Source organism: Azolla caroliniana, unplaced genomic scaffold, assembly GCF_043228905.1.
Source record: "Azolla caroliniana isolate FFs.n. ecotype wild unplaced genomic scaffold, voAzoCaro1.0.p SCAF_2, whole genome shotgun sequence".
In the NCBI taxonomy this organism is placed as follows: domain Eukaryota; kingdom Viridiplantae; phylum Streptophyta; class Polypodiopsida; order Salviniales; family Salviniaceae; genus Azolla; species Azolla caroliniana.
The window spans coordinates 18,623,890-18,644,460 of NW_028230437.1; the positions used below are offsets into that span (position 1 = coordinate 18,623,890).

Consider the following 20,571-nt stretch of genomic DNA (forward strand, 5'->3'; position numbering starts at 1 on the left):
TGCAACTAAATGCTCAAGAGTGATTGACTACTACTCTTGCTCGGTTAACTACCAATAGGGTATATGATTGCCTAAATCCTTTGGCTCATGACATTAATTTGGTGGTAGAAGTATGTCGATCAAAAAAATGTCTTGAGACGACACAACAATCCATGTTGTTGCCATTTAACCAATACCTTATAGATAGATAGAATGTTAGATTTTATAATCATCCTCGAAGGCCAAATATGACCTATGAGACCGTTTTTTTATTTTCACATAGTACATGTAAAAGTGAGTAGGAACTCTTAGTGTTCAAGAACTTTAATAATGATTGTTGCAATTGAGAGAGCACACTAAGTTTGTGAGAGAAATTCATGGAAGGATTGTGTGTGGTCGAAGATGGAGAGATTAGACTAGGGACATAGTAAATTTAGAGCTTCATTCGAGTTGGGTGACATACTTGCGTCACATATTTGAAGAGCATCACGAGAAAGTTGATAAGCTAAAAATGGGCTAACAACCTTCCATTGAGACTAAAGCTTTTTTTGTAGGGAGTTGTGTATAAGGTCTACTAAAGCATATTCCATCCAGTGAATTTTTTCAACTTGGAAGCAATCAATTCTAGTGGGGATGGAAATTTTTACCACAAAGCAATCAATAGTGAGTTTAAAGAGTGTGGGAGATATGTATAACCAAGCTTATCTAATCAAGAGATGAAGAGAATCTGAAAGGTACATGCCGTTGGTAATTTTGTAAATCTTTTGAGCATTTGGAGGCACATTTTTCTTAAATGAAGTTAAATTATGGTTATCAAACAAAGAGTCTTTACAAAGGTGGATTTCTTTATGGGGGTGGACAATATTTATTTGAAAGTGATGTTTTGTCAATTGATTCAATATTTTATTGTTAACAATCAATGATTTCTTTTTCAATTTCCTTACCTAACAAAATTCCATTTTAAATGTGACATGAGACATAATACTACAAAGAACAATTCATAGTATTTTTCACGAACTAAAAGATTGCATAAACATCTTTTAGCCAACCATTCAACTATTTGTTTTGGCTAAACTCAAGAGACATACATTCACTGTAAAAGTATTAGAAAGTTGCCACGAAACGACCTTAAATACATGCCACACTCCAAACTTAGGCTTTTAACTTTTCTTATTTACTATTTGCCTTATTAGCTATTCGATATCATCAGATGTTCCTTTGTACAATGCGCTCACATCTAACATTCTCTTCATCAACGTTTACACAATAATATTTCCCAAAGGTTGGCAATTAACATTATTTCACAAAACCTGGAAAGTAACTATTCGGCAATGCCAATTTACTACTCAAAGTGTACATTCTACCATGATGGTCACCTTATGCCAAATGCATCGCAAAACTTAAGTATGAGGGTTTCATTATTTTATGTTTAATGTTTTTTGCACATAAATTCGCCACCTTCATTATCATGTTGTTATTACACTACCAATGAATGTTTTATGTACATCATATTCATATTGCAAGTTTCATGAGAGACTTGAAACTTCCCTTCTAACTATTTTGTGATATAAATTATTAACTTTATCGATGTGGTGGTCATCATTATGCCAATCATAGCCAAGCATGATAAACTCCTACAAAAAACAAATCAACATAGTATGATACCTAGCCCTAAAACACCTCCAATTTTGTCACTCAACAACATGATTTCCCCCCACTCCATCAAAAGTGTCAAGGAATTCATACTTGGAATCAATGGCATAAAGTGCACGTAAATTCAAAACATGAAAAGAAATCTCTTCAGTATCCAAATCATTCTTAAGTGCCTTTACAAACATGTGGATAATTTTGATTTGGTTAAGTTTAGATCAATCTAGAACCTCTATGCATTTGAAAGTTATTTTTAGGGAATCACTAGGCAACAATTTGTTATTGGGGAGACATCAAGGTTGATTTCTATATCTCAATTTCTAAGTAATGGCAATCAAGTATTTGCCAATATCCAATATTTTTGACTTGGGACCCTTCTACCTATGCTTAACCTCCACGTCATGCTAGGTAATTGGTTTGGAAGTTCAAACATTTCCTCAACTTTTGCACCCCTCTTATATTTGACATGGTCAAAATGTGGACAAAGATCATATTTGTACTTACAATCCGCATCCCTTTCTGTTTTATTTCTGTTGAGAATCAAGCTCAAATCCTATGAACGTGTGCTTATGAAGAAAAGCACAATGTATGAAACAGTGTGTGAGGATACTTTATTGTGGCAGTCCCTTGAGGACTTGTATATAAATTACCCTTGGCTTATTGTGATCAGTTGAAGATCTTTAGTTAATTAATATAGTTTTCTCTTTGGTGCATACGTTGTCATCCCACTATTGTGTATTTAATTATTTCAGTTATTTTCTCTTGCTCACACTCGCATTACGCTTCCGCATACCCCAATTCTATGAGACTTAGATTCTTTACATGGTATCAGAGTGTGAGGCTTGGAGATCCTTCACCGAGCTTTATCATTGAAACTTTGTGAGTAGCTAAAGACGTTGTTTCATACAAGCGATCATTGTTGTGTTTTCGCACGACAAGATGTTCACATCAAGAGGAGCATAGGAATCAAGGTAAATCAAAAAGATAAAATACCACATATGCGTAGCGCACTTCCAACAGAGAGGGTTACAGAACTTATATTGAGGGAGCTGAATAAAAAGCCCAAGATATTATAAACCCTAACTACCCTTGACTTACTCGACTCAATCAATGTCATAGTCAACAATGACGAAATGATGCATATCTGCCTTGGCAGCCTCACACATAAGTATAGCGCATTTCAGACCTCCATAACAACCCATGCCAGTGGTCAAGGAGAACCATACGTGGTCAAAAATCACGACATCTTGTATGCTATATACACAGAAAGATCTAGGAATGGCCTAGGAAGCGATGCACGAGGTCCACAACAATTTAATTTGGAAAACAAGAAGGTTGACGGAGGCGAGGATATTTTGGTAGAGGGTGTATCTTCGACCAGCCTGCATCAACCTAGCAAAACCAACAAACGGAGTGTTGGTATTATGGAAAGTGTTGGGCGAGCAAGCTCAATCGGATCCAGATCGGCTGAATAAGCCAAAGCCGGATCAGTATCCGGAAGGATGAGCCAGATCGGTATCTGGATGGCATCCGGATGGTATCCAGAAACAACCGGCCGGATCGAGGAGACGGATCAAAGAGCCGAATTCAAGTGCAAACCAGAAGCCTAGTAGTAGCCTAGACTACTAGGTAATCATTGTCTCGTAGTTAGTGTTAGTTGCTCGTATGATCATTGAAGTACATAGTACTTCTGTCAATCCTTTTGAGGACTTGTATAAATAGTGTTGTTTAGCACGTTGTATGTATAGAGTTACAGAGTGTTTTTATTTTTGAATCTACATTTACGTTCTCCTCTCTCTGTCTCTCCCGCGTATACTCTCTGTGAATTAAGCTTCTCCATTAAACTTTCATCTTATTCTCTGTTGTTATCCGGTTGAGCCGGTTCTGTCTGACGCTTCCGCACGTTAACATTGACATGGTATCAGAGCGCGAGGGTTGAGAACCTCCACAGCCAACACTTGCTTTCGTAGACGAACCCGATAACAACAAACAAACAAAAGATATGGACAGAGTATTGTACTGCCTCGCGTCCTGTGTGCACGACCAAATGCCGACTACATAAAGGATGCAAAGACGTTGAAGGAGGCCTAGGAAAATCTACGGAAGATTTTTGCCGCGAGTATCACAGCCCGTAAGTTGCAGCTCTAGCAAGAGCTAAACATCCGGCAAAGAGACATGTCGATTACGGATTACACAACCAAAGCAAAGGAGATTTGTGACGCACTTGGGTCCATCAACGTGACAATGGACGAAGACGAGAAGGTAGAAATCTGCCTCGATGGCCTAGCGCAAAGGTACGGGCCAATCCGGACAGCAATCTGCACTCGGGAGAAGCCACCAACTTTCTTCGACTTGCAATCGAAGCTAATGATCAAAAACAACCACGCAAGTGGGTCGAGGACCATTCAATCAGACGGCTAGATGCTTTACACGGAAGCAAATTGGCCACATGGACGCAGTTCCGGACCGTCCACAAGCAAGGGGAGTCAAAGCGGCACCCGTAGCCGGCAAAGAAAAGCCGACACGGAATGTTGGTACTATGGCAAGAAGGGCCACAGGGAAAGCGAGTGGTGGAAGAAGCGCGCCAATTCGGACAAATCTAGATCCAGCAAAACCAGTCGGGAAAACCAGCAAAGCTCGAACTACGCGGAAGGATCGGAGGGATTTAGAACCGGGAAAATCGGAAAGGGGTCAACTTTCGTGATGAAGCACAAGGTTAACTCGATGAAGAAGACTACTTCCAAATCGGAGGAAGTATGGTACGTTGGTTCTGGAGCGTCCAACCACATGACGAGCCATGAAGACTAGTTCCCTTTTTTGGAAAAACCGGAACAACCAGGGATTGTCGAAACCGGAGACGACACCCCTCACTCAATTGTGCATGTCGGAGAATTCCCTTTAAGCCATGTCAAACAAAAGGGGAAGTTAATGAGCGTACTACACGTTCCGACTATCACAAAGAGCCTGGTGTTGGTTGGACAAATCATCGACCAAGGGATGTAGGTGCGGGTAATCGCGCAAGGGCACAAAGAAGGGAGGATGTTCATCCTCAACACTAATGACGTCGGCACCACCATGTTTGCCAAAGGACAGAAGATTGAATCGGACATCGATCTCTAGCATAGGCGGATCGGCCACGTCAACTACCGGAGGCTTCAAGACCTGTAGTCGAAACAAGTTGTGTTCGGATTGCCGAAATTCAGTGGCCAGAAGGCCCAAATATGTGAAGCCTACCAACTCGGGAAGCAACACCGGCTTCCATTCCCCATCGAACAAAATTGAAGCCGTAACAAGCTCGATCTAATACATTCGGATGTATGGGGACCGACACAGGACATTAGTCTTGGTGGGAGTCGGTATTTCGTCACCTTCATCGACAACTACAGCCGACACACATGGATTTACCTCAATGAGAGGAAGGGCAAAGTCTTTGAATGTTTTTGAAACCTTCAAAACTTAGTTGAACGAGAAACGGAGAGGAAGATCAAGTGCCTACGATCGGATGGCAGAAAATAATACTTTTCCGGCCAATTCAACAGCTATCTACAGCAGAATGGAATTCAGAGAGAATTCAGCTACAGATACACACCGGAGCAAGACGATGTGGCTGAAAGGAAGAACCGGTTGATTGTCGACGCGGCAAGGGCAATGCTGGAGGAGAAAAGCATGCCCCAATTCTACTCGGCTGAGGCGGTCCGAACGGTTCCGGACGGTCGTCTACATCCAAAACCAAATCAAAGCCGAATTTGAGACACCTTCGGATATTCGGTAGCATAGCAAATGTGTATGTACCATATTAGAAGCGGAGGAAGCTGGATCCGAAGTCGGGGAAGTGCATCCTAGTCGGCTACTCACATGATCAAAAGGGGTATAAGTGTTAGAACCCCCGGACTAAGCAGGTCCGAGTAAGCCGAGATGTCGAGTTTGATGAGATGTCATCATGGTACTCCCTACCGACTCCAACTGCTGACGAAGACCCAATTCCGGAAGATGAGGCTAGTGGCCCCAAGGAGGTCCAGGAAGTAGATGAAGAACTCGGCACTCTAGAAGAGAGTCCGATCTCATTCCGGCTAAGTGGACCGAATGAGCGGCTGAGTGGTGATGACCAATCGGAAGAAGAACCGGCGAGTAGTGGAGACTCTACCGTGCTCTCCTCGCGCAACGAACCGAGGAGACGGTTCACGCGCAAAGAGAAGGGGAAGAAGAAGATGTCAGAATACGATACCGGCAGTGAAGGGTCGGATCAGAGCGAATCCAACTCCGAAAAGGATGAAGGCGGATCTTTGGGAACGAAGTGCTGACAAGTTACGTCAGTCTTCCTGCCAGAAGAACCCTATTACGCGGTATGGGTACAATGAGTACATGGCCCATCACTATCCGTACATGACCAAAGTGGCGGAAGTGCGTAAGCCGGAGAGCTACGCAGAAGCGGCAAAGGACGCAAATTGGCGTGCCGTTATGGAGGAAGAAATGCGGTCACTCGATGCCAACGACATATGGGACCTCGTTGACCCTCCCCGACATTGTAAACCAATCGAATGCAAATGGGTGTACAAGGTAAAGTACAATGCCGACAATTTGGTTAACCGGTACAAGGCCAGGTTAGTGGCGAAGAGATACACACAGACCCACAGAATCGACTATGACGAGACCTTTGCTCCGGTAGCGAAGATGAGGACAGTTCGTGTGGTACAGGCGGTTGTTGCGGCAAGGGGGTCCGATCTTCACCAAATGGACATGAAGAATGCATTTCTTCAAGGTGACCTTGAAGAAAGGGTCTAAATGATCCAACCTCCCGGTTTTCAGTCGGAGATGAACAAGTCGGCGGTGTGCCGGCTTAAGAAGTCGCTTTACGGTCTGAAACAAGCCCCTCGGGCTTGGAATGCGAAGATCACGCACCAGTTGCGTAAGATGGGGTTTGTGACCTCTAAATCCGACTCATCGTTGTTCATCCGGCAAGGTCCAGACGGTTCGGTTTGCATCTTACTTTATGTAGATGATTTAGTCATCACCGAACCCAGACTCAATGAAATCGGTTGTGTCAAGGACCAGCTGTCAAATGCATTTGAGATGAAGGATCTGGGGGACCTTCATTATTTCCTTGGGATCGATGCTCACCATTTTATTTGGAACAATGCTTGAAAAGAAATAAATAAATATTGGAAAGAGATCTAGAAGTATTGCAGCACTAGAAAAATGGCAAAGAACTTCAATAAGATACACTACAATGGTAGAGATCTCTCCAACCGCAGTAGTGTTGCAACCATGGGAGGCAAAATGTGTTGACACTTGTGCCATATATGCATCAATTATGGGACAATGGGTTTCATGTTTAGGATGTTTCAATATGGATTGATGATGGAGGATGCTTGGAAAAGACATGGATCAATATGAAATGGAACACAATAATAGGATCCAAAACCTACATATCAATTGGAATGTGGGTGAATAGACAACGTTGGGACCATATGCCCGTTATCGAGTTAACATAGAGTGAGTGTGTAGTGACCAATGCCACCATACAATAACATGTGGCCTAATAAAAAAGGGTTTATTAAATAAATCATCTAGGTACATAGCATGTATAAATAGAAATAATCGATATTATGCAAAGATCTATTTACATAAGTTTATGATCAATTATGACAGGAGAAAACTTTTAAAAACGCATAACTGTAATGAGATGCTAGAACACGTGTAAAGAGCCACAAGCTGCTAGACATTAGCATGTTGTCTGGTTCTACCTAATGTTATGAGAATAGTCACAAGGTAACTTGAATGCATAGACAAAGTTCGTAGTGGCATGTTTTGTAGAGAGAATCCTAAAGAAGCACACATTTACGGCCTACCTTTTTGCATATTTCTTTGTTGATAAAGGGGGTTCCCACCCTAGTCATCCTCAAAAGGTCCACACCAATTATTAGGTGTATTGGGTTCTATTTAAATCTAGTACTAACTTCCTTTTCATTGGGTTAGCTTCTCGTGTTCTTAATTTTTTATGTTCCATTATTCTATCTATGTTTCATCCTAGATCTAGTGTCAACAACCTAGGTAGTTCCATAATCCCCTTGGCACATGATGGCACACAACTATGAAATGAGGTTCTATCATATTTCAATATGGACAACAGTTTGAGGTAGACAATATCCTAGAACCTGGACAAGTGAGGCAACAACTTCATTATCTCGTGTCATTGGAAGCACTCCTCTATCCATAGACTCATCGAACCAACCAAGCTCCCTACATCTTGCAAGTTTTCCACCATTGTAATCCCCACAAATCTACTCACCCCAAAAGTTAGCAATAAAGGAAAGGATAATATCACAACCAACATGACGCTAGCCATTCACTTGTAATAGTTATATTGGTTAGCATATTTTATAGTTCCACCTAATTTTATAAGAATGGTTACAAGATGACTTTTATGCATAGGCAAAGTTAGAGAATTGCAGGTTCACGCTCATTTACTTCAATATATTTTGCATACTTGGTTGAGGTAAATAAAGGGTTCCCAATATACTCGTCCTCAATAAGGTCAAGTTTCTATCTTCCTTTTCATAAGTCTAGTCCCATGTTCCTATTCATTGCTCATTGCTTCTTCTTTTTTCTCTTATCTATGTCCAATTACCTATTGTTGATCGTCTCCATATATGATTTGTTGAAGCCTTACCAAAATTTGTAAGTAATATACATGCATCCCTTACACGGGAATTGAGTATATACACACACATATATATTACATCCATGCATTACATTGCATCCGTAATAATTAAAATCAATGTAGAGCCACATAGCAAGACACACTAGGAGCCAGGTTTAACAACTAGATAGATGAGAGGGAGTTTTTCCATGTTTGCCTGTCATTTCGTTGGCCAGAGAGATCAAGGCTATGAAGATCTACCATTTTGTTTGTTTAAACCATTGCCAGCTTTACCAACGGTATCATATAGAGCTTTACCAATGGTATCATTGGAGAACAGATTGCCAGAGTGGTGGACTACATAGAGGAGGAAGAGAAAGCACAGATTAACCGGTTGCTAGTCACAACCGGAGAACTAGAGACGGCCCGGTCGAGGATCCGGAGCCTTGAACAAGACTTGGACTTGGCCACAGAAGAATTGGCCTAAATGGCCTTAACTAGACCACAGATCTAAGCACCGGTGACTCCGGTAGATGTACAGAATAAAGACACACCAGCACCTGTACATAATAATAAGACCTCGGAGACGGAACCAATCCCGGAGACAGTGGCAGCGCAAGCAAGAGAGCTTGCTGATTTGAAAGATGAATTGGCCGCACAAGAAGCATTATGCACCCGAGAAAGGGACTTGAAGAAAGCGGCAAAAGAAGAACAAAGGAAGACTACTGAGAACCTTCACCGAGCAGAAGAGAATCTGCGAAAAGGACATCAGGCATATGACCGGCTTAAGGAGGAGAAAGAGAAAGTGTTGCAAGAAAAGGATCAGCTGCAACGGATGGCGGAAATGGAGATTGAAAGACTTAAAGAAGAACTCCATCAACAAAAAGATCAGGAAGACCGCGCTCGCCGGCAACTCAACCAGAAGCTGAAGCAAAAGACCGATGATTTTGAGCACCTGCACCGGGACTATAAGCACCTGGATACGGAGCATTAGAAGCAGCAGGAGAAGATGGTAGAGTTCCGACAGGAAGTTCATCAAGCTGAGACGACGCTAGCTGAAGAACGGGCTGAAAGAACAAAGCTACTGAAGGAAGCTGCGCAGGAACAAATGGAGCTCCATAAACAGCATTATGAAGAAAAGGAAAGAGCGACAATGGTATTGTAGAGGTTGCAGACCACCTACCAAAACCAATTGTCACATTACCGGGAGCAGGAGGCGGACACGGTGACGCTGATCAAGCAATTGAAGGAAGAACGGCAAGCCGCGGAGGACAAATCGAAGATGGGACTTGAGCGGATCCAGTTCATTGTCCACGCATGGAGGAACAAGACAAAACGCTCGATTGACGAAAGCTCCGCACAATGTGGGACAAATGGGCAAAGCACACAGCCGAGCTCTAGTTGCTAAGGGCGGACGCGGAAAACCAACAGAAGGATGGCGGCGACTGCTACATGCTAACATAGGAGGACTTCACCGCCGTAAGAGATGAGTTAGCAGAAGACTTTGTAACTCTGGCGAAGGAATAGTCAGCTGTGGTCCAACAATTGGTAGCGCAACTGGATGATGATCGACTGGATGCTCAAATCCAGTTTGGAAGCTATGAGCGGACCAGACTACGGCAAGAAGGAGCAAAGCAGGCGGCGACCGTCAACCTCAGCGATGAGGAGCCATCGCTGGTGCAAGGACCGGACGAAGATAAGGCCGGGGCGAGTCAACCAGAGTCAAATCCGGCCGAGTAGCTGACGGAGGAATCACCGCCACAACCGCTAGTACCAAGAGCCGAACAGACGCCATCCAAGGAGCATCAGTCGGAGGAGCCGGAGCCAAAGCCACAGCAGCCACAGCAACAACAGATTTCCGAAGAACCATTGGATACCCTGGAGCAGAGTATTCTAGATATCTTGGACGAAGGCTAAGGGCCGGATAGTGGGATTCGACGTACAAGGTACTGTCCCACGGGCGTGCCATGTGTTACCCGGCCAGCAAAGGAGTTAAAGACCAGAATGTGAAAGGGATTGTTTATTCGGAATAGATTATAATTAAGTAGTTTATGAGACGTGAGCAGACGGACCGGAATCGGTATGCCGATCCGGATCCGGACCGGTTCCGAACAGGTGTCGGGTGGCACCGTTTTGTACTCAGCACCGGTGACCTATATAAAGGCCCGGTTACAATGTAAAACTTTGACGGATAATTAATGGAGCTTCTTGTTTTATCTTTAAGTGTTGATTACCGTTCTGTACTAATTGTTCTATCCTACGCGTGTATCAAGTCTAATGCCATATTGCTAAGTAACCAATTAAGTTTGCTTAATCGTGTGTCTTAAGTTATCTCACCGTAACACCCCTTTGGTGAAGTATCTCCCAAAGACACCCTATGTTAGGACATTGTCCGGCCCTAAGAATTAACAATATAAAGAGGATGTACCCACTACTGGGAACATCAAAATTGTACGATATATACATCCGAAAATGGTATAATTTATAGAGTAAAAACTTGAAACAATCAGTTATAAACTGGTTTTGGTCTCAATTATGGGGAACGGGAGTTTTTTGCTTCATTAGCACGGGAGTCTACTTAAAATTCAGATCACACAACACTTGACAGTTAATTAATTACTCTCCTATACCCTGATGAAATAAGGAGTCGAATTTCAAAGCAGAGAGAACGCCAATCGAAGTCAAAACGAGGAGGTCGGCCGCGGCACGAAGCCAAAGTAAAGTGCAAAACAAAAGCGAAGAAAAAGTGAACTTCAAAAACAAATATTCGGAACTTTTCAGACTGGATTCGTATTAAATAAAATTCAAGGCCCACCTTATAGTGTTATTCTGTTCTATTGAGAGACCTCACGCATTGTATCCTCAAGCCCAAAAAAAAAAAAAAGCTTGACGCTTTTATATATTTATCTTGCTTTTTCACATACATACTTATGAACATTGATCAAACGACCCAACACACATTCCCTCATCTTCTTCGATGCCACCACTGACATCATTTAACTAACTACACCATAGATTGTCAACAAGTTCAATGAATAAGAATCATCAAAGTTCTATAGGTTCATCATAATGGTCATATGCCTGAATATATAATTATGGTACAGGTCATTCCAGATTGAAACCTGCTGCTTATACCAAGAAGCATCAGAGTGAACGGATAGAAGTCCAAACCACATACTTTTCCCTAAAGTCTAGCACTCTAGCCTAGTGCACGCAAGGCATTACGGCTAACAAATGGTGGGTTGTACTAATGGTTGACCTCCTTCCATCATCATGATTAAATTCTTAAGATCATACAAACATAAAGATTTTGCTCACATTCAAGGATTGTTGATAAAGATCATACTGAGGATATACGTTAATTACAACGCATTGGAGCAACCATATACCTAACATCAGTCAGTGGGTGGATCTAACAGTTAATCCACCATGCAAACTTAGTTTAACTTAGCTGTCACAATTACACATAGCATATACATTATTTTAAGTTTCACCAACCTCAGACCTAAAATTGTGGTGGGCTGCGCTAATTGTCTATTGTAACTTAACAGAAAAACTGCATTCCAAAGTCCAACAATCGTACATGGGCTAGCATATTGTAGGTTCACGTGCTGATGGTTGATTGGTAATGCATCAATCTGTAAACTAGGATTCATTTCCAGAACTCTTCCATTGCATACGCCATTCTAGTCAATATCCTCAGCAAAATGTAGAAGCTAAAACTGCATTAAAAATGCTGGGAACAACACTAACGATCCAGTACTTGACTAGCGTTTTGCAATATGGTGAGTACGTGTGGGCATGTGCTAATCATATTATCTCTTTGTATAGGGATGTCTCACAATCGTGAAGACATACGACCAGGTTTAAAAGATAGGGTTGTTAAGAAAGTTTCCGAAACTAAAACCTGAAATGCTTAGCTTAACGAGTGCAATCAGGATTGTCTAGGAAACCATGCCTGAGATTGTCATCATTTTTATGTTCATACTTCATAGTACTCAGGCAGTTCACACATACAGATTGGCAGATCATATTGGAGCACGTTTGATCGAAGAAGAATCAAAACGTGTTCTCAAGTTGCATTCAAAGCAATCAATGCCCCACTTGCTCATCAAGGAAGCTATAAAAGCATGGAGGGTTGGCTAATGCAGGATAACATATGATCCAGGCAGGGGGAGAGACACAGAGTGAAGAAAGAGAGATTAGCAAACGAGTTAGACAAACTATTAGAGGAGGCCTTTACTTTTGTTTTAGATGATACTACTCACGATAATCTTTCGAAAGTAGGCAGCGAGAGGTAATGTGAAGAACTTACTTGTCAATCAATATAACCCCCAAACCTACGCCAATGAAGCAGCCAGACCCCCGTGCCATCATCGCATTTGAAGAGAGCATCAATATGAAGCCAGCATCACAGAGAATCAAAAGAACTAGGGTTCCAATAGGGTATGTATGAAGTTCAGGATGGAGGCACATGCTGAATGGCCCAATATCCCCTCCACCTACCTGTCAAATACATAGCTAACTCTTTACGAACAAGTTTCTCTGCCTCTAGAGTTTTGTTCTTCCAATGAAGCCGAGATGATTAACCTATTGGCGTCTTAGAAGACGATGAATAAATACACCACAATCTGAATATTTCAGTTTCAATGATCCTTAGAAGAAGCGTCTTGTGATATGATAGGGTTTCGGGTAGTGGCATGTACATAAATCTTTGGCTATCACCCTCCCTCCCTCCCTCCCTCCCTCCCTCCCTCCCTGAAGCATAGTGATGACAATATGACAAGCCCAATCTTGGAGTCCACGATTGATTCTACTAATGTAGGGCAAGTTGGCAAATACGGTGGTGGGTATGAATGATCCAGAACCAAGGACTGAATCCAATCATCTGTTCTGTGGAGAGATGCAATAACACACAACAACCATGGTCTAGTCAACATGATGGTGGATGTTCAAGCTGGTCAGTCTCCTTCTCCCACCTGCTGGTGAATCGATTATCCACGATGTGCCTGCCACAAGCACACTAAACAAAATGGCGGCATGATCGGCAGTCAAGCACGATTCAGAGTTGGTTCCTAATATGAAGCAAGACCCCAAGGATGGAAGTCGTCTGAGTAATAAAGAAAGATCACAGCCAGGTAGGCTTAAGTCAAGCACAGGTGAAGATGAGTGGGATCTATCGTTTCCATTAAATGAACGCGCGCAAAAGATAGATTAAGAAGGTCAAAGTCAAGACGAGGACTCACAGGATGAAGAGGCGGGACCGGCAGCTGGAGCTGGCAATCAAGGGAGACAGACTGCAGCAGGTCACTTGCAGGTTCTGGTCGACTTTGACAGAAGTAGCGCTGAACAATATCTTCCAAGCTGCTGCAAAGAAAGAAAGAAAGAAGTCGTGACTATTAGTATGATTGGCACACACACGAAGTATCAGTATGTTGAAGAAGATGGGGGAGGGGAGTGGAGTGATTAGGTGCGGCTAGATCACTGCAGGTAGAGGAAAATGAGCTTTTATGAAGAAACGAATGGATGGATGGATTGAGCAATGAAGAAGAAGATGAAGAAGAGTAATGGATGGATGGAATGGATGGATGGATGTATGGAAGTATGGAAGGAGATACCGGGGATTGGCGAAGTGGTAGAACTTGCCGGAGCTGGAGGAGATGACGAGGGCCACGTCGGCGTCGCAGAGGACGGAGAGCTCACGTGCCTTCTTCACCAGCCCCACGCGCCGCTTACAGAAGGTCACGTGTCGGGTACTGTCATTCTCGATGCGCTTTATCTCTATCTTGCATCGCCCCATCCCGACCGACCCTCCCTCTTCTTCTTCTTCTTCTTCTTCTTCTTCTTCTTCTTCTTCCGCTTCTTCTTCTCTCTGCGCAGCAGGAGCAGGCTGTGTCACACTCTGTCTGTGTGTGTGTGTGTGTGTGTGTGTCCCTCCTGCAGCCGCAGGCAAAGAAAAGGACGATCAAAGCAGCAACAATGAAATGAAGGCCCGGGAACGAAAGAGACGGACGGACGGGACGGTCTATGAGAGACCACCAGAATGTGTGTGCCTTTTAAAAAAGAACAAATGTGTATTTTAAAATTCGATTATTATTATCTTATATGTTCATATGTGTGTGTGTGTGTGTGTGTGTGTGTGTGTGTATAAACGCGCGCGCTAGCCCCAGCCCGCCAGCTATCTGCTTACTTCTACTACATATGTACATACATACATACATACATACTATAATACTATTAATGCTGGATCGATGTAAGTATGTATGTTCCATGTATATGGTAGCAGTGGGCATAGCCAGGCTAAGGAGAAGGTCACATTCAATAAGTTCTGGAAAACACTTAATGACGTACTTATCCACATTCAGAACTGGCTCACATCCCTCGGTTTCAGAATGTGTAAACATACCTTTCGAGACCCGTTTCGGTTGAAGCGAGAATTTTAAAGTGATCCAATGTTGATTCATTTGTATCATTACTTTACAGTCCATAATCTTGTCCCCCCTCTATTTGAAACTTGTCCTCCTCCATCTACACTTTACACTAATAATTTAATCATCGAATATTTCAAGCATCTATTCTTGTGTTCTTCAAAGCAGTCCTCCACTAGAACGGAATTTTTAGCAGTTCACAAAAATGTTCAAAATCTCTCCAATGCACATATCTGCCGAATTTGAAGCAATTTGTGTCCACACTTCTAGAAGTTTACTAATCATGTAAGCCCCATGGATAGTGGGTAACCAATTATGCACCTTCTAGGGGTGAGGTTACACACGATAATGGTTTGAGGAGCATATCGAACGCATCTAAAAAACACGATGGATCACATTAATTAGACCCTACGGAGAATTCAATATCTAGGCATTCTCTAGAATTCAAACCAATAATTATGGTTCGGTTCAATTATGTGTAAATCACATCAGCTCAATCTTAAATTGCGTAAGTAAAATTGTGTAGCAGTTTATTACGGGTATCGTGCAAGATGTAGGCACTTCTCGAAATTCAAAGGAATGTATACATATACATATACATATATTAGAGTCTAGACTCTAGACAGTGAATCATGCAAATGCTTGTTTTCGGCATCTTTTTTAGCGCTGAAACAAAATATTGCTCACCTCAATTCTCTTTGGCCCAATGGAGCTGGTATTCTCTCTATAGATGACACATTAATAATATCACACCTTTGGAAACCAGTCATTCTGGGAACAATTCAGATAAATCTCAAATTTCGTCCTTTTTGCACGCTCGATTCGACCTCTCTCTCTCTCTCTCTCTCTCCCCAAGTTCTCTTTCAGGTTACAGTAATTTATATCGATAATTAACAGCAATTGTTGGATTTATACGGGCAATAATTCTCGATAATACTTGAATCAAAAGCATCAGCAGTAGTTAGATTTAACACTTATCGATAGAAACTAACGTGGTCAACAAAGTTATTATTTGTTCTATCGTTATGTTTAATTAATGATTGTGGGTCCCATTGAGCACTATATCCGGATTCGGAGCGGTATTATGGGCCCCGATTAACACTACATAGTAATATTCAAAGAGGTGAGCGCTATGATTGGCTCCAATTGCACTAATACTAAGAGAGAGTTATATGCATTATTTCGGGTTGTGATTTTACCTAAGGAGGCAATAATAATGCCTGCGGAGCAAAAAGTGGGTTTATTCATTGATTCGTTTCTCTTTCTTTTAATCAATTAGCCTCGACACGTTTCCTAACTTTTTTAAATAACTATTATATAGAGAATGGATGCAGAGAGTTAATTGGACATGGAACATTAAAAAGTAAAGAGAATACAACACTGTAAAGAACCTGTGGGAGAGCAGCTATCTGCAGGAATAATTTTTATGTCAATTATCTTGAGAATGTGAGGAGCGAAGATAGAACCCGATGGAAGTTGTTTCTGACAATATAACGCGGAACTCCCCCCCGCCCCATAGGAGATAAAAATAAATAAATGTACAACGATATCGAACTCTAGAGATAAACTAGAGTGTTAAATAAAACTGGGCTAAATCAACCGCCCCAAAGGAGATAAAAATAAATAAATGTACAACGATATCGAACTCTAGAGATAAACTAGAGTGTTAAATAAAACAGGGCTAAATCAACCGCCCCATAGGAGATAAAAATAAATAAATGTACAACGATATCGAACTCTAGAGATAAACTAGAGTGTTAAATAAAACAGGGCTAAATCAGACTCTAATTATTTCTAAACCCAACCATCTAAAAAGTATCACAAAAAACCCACTTTACATTGTCAGTTACAAACGGTGGCGATGCACAAGGTATCATTTATATAAAACGGCGTTGATGGGGGGGGGGGGGGGGGAGGAAAGACCGCTAAATGGTGTGCTGTTAGGGTGAAATGTGAGCAGGAGCACCTAGGACCTAAACCAATGTGAAGTCGATGATTTCGGAAATCCATTTAATTGTCAATTGTAGAGACCCTTATCTTCCTTCCAATGTACATTGTCTGCATATTGTATTTTTGTAAGTGTTTATGCATCTATGCATATTTATATTTAGGTTCAATTGGTGATGTACGTATGTAATTGTTTTTAAATGTTTATGTGTTTATGTGTATAAATGTTTCTTGGTATGTACGAGTATTTAGGGAAAAGTGGAGGTCTCTTACTTCGTGGGGGGGGTCCTTAAGGCAGGAGTGAGTGAGCAAAGAGAACCAAGGGGGCGATGTAGACATAACAATGACATCAACACGTTACATGGATGCAAGTAGCTATGGCAACAACCAAGACAAAATCGACAACAAGTACGTTGATTGGCGACTGATGACTCACCTCCTCTCTTCTTCCTTGCTCTATTACTTGTTGGTGAGCTACAAAGGGGGCATAGTTCCCTCCCCTTTCGTGGGGTTTCCCACAAAGGGTTTGGCCCTTTGTGGAGTCAATCCACGAAGCATCTCTTCATGGAACGATTCAATGAGGGGTAGGGAAGCTTGTGTTCACACAGGATCCTGTGTGTTTTTCCATGACTCTTCGTCTCGAACACCATCCGGTTGATGAGGCACCGGAGTAATTGAATTTAATGTTGCAGGTTTGACTCTAGATGTTCATCAATGTCCTTTATAGTAATTTCTTTTTAGTAAATCAATGGTCAATTATCCTATTGTCAATCTAAAAAATGACAATGCTCATTTGGCAATAAATCACCAAGTTATAATAAAGATATTTCAAAACACATGTATCTGAATATAAGACAATTAAGCTAGTTCACAATAATCATGATTATATCGTCAACCTTGTTACATGGGGTGGCTAAATCCTCAACCCTGTTACATAAGTTATTGATGAAAAAGATGATGATGATCGAAAAAGAAATGGGTAGAGTTTTGGGAGGAGGTCCTCAAGTTTTAGGGTAGCAAGCCTATGATCGATGGCCACACCACCTTTCATCATCCTAGATCTTGTATCCAACCTATTGATTCACTATCCCGCAAAAATTCTTTCACTAACGAGGCCTAGATGTATCTGCCCTAAATTCTCTTAACCCTACAATGAGAGAGCTCTTGCTCAAATTTTAGCATTTTGGAGTATCAAGGTTTTTCAATTTAAAACAATATTAGGAAAATGGGATTCAAGCTCTCCGTTTTCTTATTCACTTTCTTCTCAAATGCTCCGCACCATCTCCTCCTTTGCAAACGAGCCAAGCATGATCCCCCCTCGATCCTAAGTATTTTTATTTATCTCTGTTTTGTTCATACAAATTAGGGGCTATATATGCATATAAACATCCATCCATACATGCATGCATATATCTAAATATGCACATGTATACATATGTTTATGTACATGCATGCATCCATACATATAATGTGAGTCAAAATTTCGTTTTCTTTTTTCCAATACTATAAGTCTCTCGTCTGTTGTAGATGAACAAAGCTCAGAGCATGATTCTGCCCTTAAACTTGCCATTCTAGTAGTTTTATTTTCTTTTTCTCTCTTTATTGCGTGGATTAGGCCTTTGCACAAACAAACATTGTTAAATACAAATGTACAAGTGTACAATACATATGTCCAAATTATGCACGACACACAAACATATATAAACATACTGTTGAGATATCAAGCTCAACTTAGTTTAGTTAGTTAGTCAACCATGTAACTTCGTAGTTACCTAGATAGAATTTAGTTAGAAGTGTTGACTATAACGCCTTAAATAGGACCTTGTACTTAAGTGGGATATTCTAGATCCTCCACACTCCTAAGTACATTTAATATATGACTTTCACCTTAGTACATATATTCTACTCACACATTTGCACCTTTGCACATGAGATGTATATATACCTCATTGTCGGTATTTTTGTATTTGATAATGATAATGATAATGCCGATTTAATATAGAGTTAATCATCCCCCATCTTGTGTTGTTCATAAGTGTTAACTTCCTCTCTCTCTCTCTCTTCCTCTCACACACATATCACATAATCATTCGCACTTAACTTAATCACATAATTAAGTACTAATTAACCCTAGCTTAATTACCTAATTATTAACACATGCACTGATATCCACATAACATGGATACATACATGCGTAAACACATACATTCATATATAAATAATTATGTCATATGCACAAATAAAGTAGTGACCCTTTGATTCTTCCAGCCGTCCCCCTACACCCTCCATGTTTTAGACACCAACTTAATGAACATCTCCTGAACATTATTGTCCTTGTCAATCCTTTTTATTGCAATGATGAATATTCAATTACTATGGGTAGGTAATGATACCTCATATAAATATTATTTCTGTGATAGAGTTCTTGTTCAAATCCATTACACAATGATTTTCATAAAAGAACTCATAGGTAGTTGGTTCAAACTCAATTCCAAAAGAAACCTTTTTTTCTAAAGGATCGTTTTGCTAACTTCAATTGAAACAATATGCTTTGTTTCAGACATAGTGGATGAAGCGACACTTTTGCAACTTGGAGTGTCATGATTGATGGAGATATACAGAAAAAAGATAGAGAAGAGATGAGGAAGAGAAAAGAATACTTCAATATACTACTAGAAAAACAATACCATCTTCTTAGACTCTAAAAATAACAATCCCAAATAACTACTTTAATCTCAATGACACTAGTTGAAAATAGTATTTCCTTCTTCTCTCTTTCTTCTACTAAGCTTCTTCTCACTTATTCTAATCTTCTTATCCCCCCCCCCCCCCAATTGCTAAGAATACCCTCCTATTTATAGTTTTTTAGTTGCGTTATTCTTGCTTTTCTCTTTTCTTTTCTTTTTACATATCCCCGAGTTTATGTGAGTTGTTTTTTTATATCATTGTTTCTGCTTTGTCATTCCAAATTTTTTATACAAGAAACTCTCTTTGTCAACTTTCTTATTAATCTTTTCTTTTGAAATTTGGATATGAGATGAAGAAGTTATGAGCTTTTTTCTCTGCCTTGCTTTTTCTACTTTTTTCCTGCATCTTGTTTTCTTTCTCTTTTTTCCTGCTTTTTCTAGTTTTGAAGAACGTCTTTAACTTTATATTCCGTCAAGTTCCTTCCTTTGTTAATACTTGATCCTTTCATATTTTCCTTTATTATTAGACGTCTTAGCATCCAACATGTTTGCAACTGTCTTTTTTTATGAACAAAGACTGACTTCACAATGATATGACCCTTTACAAAATTAAATAAGAAAGCAAAAGTGTATTTTCTACTATAAAAATCCCGTGACGTTTGGACAAAACACAAGCACACAATTTAGAATTGTCTGTAAAGTTTATCGTTGTAAAAGGACTTGAACCCGTGACCTCCATCTTATATATCAAAACTTTATCTAATAGGTTATCAATTAAAAATAATATTTGTTTTGATTATTTGTATATAATTTATGCTAATATTATGAGATGGTCTAGCTTGCATGAGCTAATGCATGATCACCGAATGACATGCTTGCATGAATGCTGAGGGACGATTATACATTGACGAAATGTGGCAAGCATGCATATGCTAACCATACTATATAAGCAGGTTCTATGGTTATTGATGAATCGTTTTGATTCAACATGAGTATTAAGCGTATTCTTATAATCTTTTTCTTCTATTTAATATAAAAACATTCGTCATTTATCCTCTTCTTCCATTATTATATTGTTTTCGGTATTCTTCACGGTGTTCGCGTCTTGTCAAACAATCATCAACACAATAAAATCATAATAAAGTTAACTCCAATAAAGTGCCAAAAATATTATACACAATGATCTTCGGTAATACTTTTATAGTATTGACTCACCATGATTAAATTGAACTTGCTATAT

The 20,571-nt window shown here is 40.6% G+C and overlaps 1 protein-coding gene across 1 annotated transcript in view; it reads right to left on the reverse strand.

Annotated features, from left to right (window-relative positions):
• Positions 1-14,265, reverse strand: part of LOC147867472 (agamous-like MADS-box protein AGL11) — a 28,904-nt gene extending 14,639 nt beyond the window's left edge. The window contains exons 1-2 of the mRNA XM_087339608.1: positions 13,888-14,265; positions 13,516-13,636 (exon numbers count right to left, since the gene is read on the reverse strand). Of these exons, the coding sequence (XP_087195734.1) occupies positions 13,516-13,636; positions 13,888-14,069 (303 nt within the window). The 5' untranslated portion in view covers positions 14,070-14,265. The remainder of the gene's footprint in view (positions 1-13,515; positions 13,637-13,887) is intronic.
• Between the last annotated feature and the right edge of the window lie 6,306 nt (positions 14,266-20,571).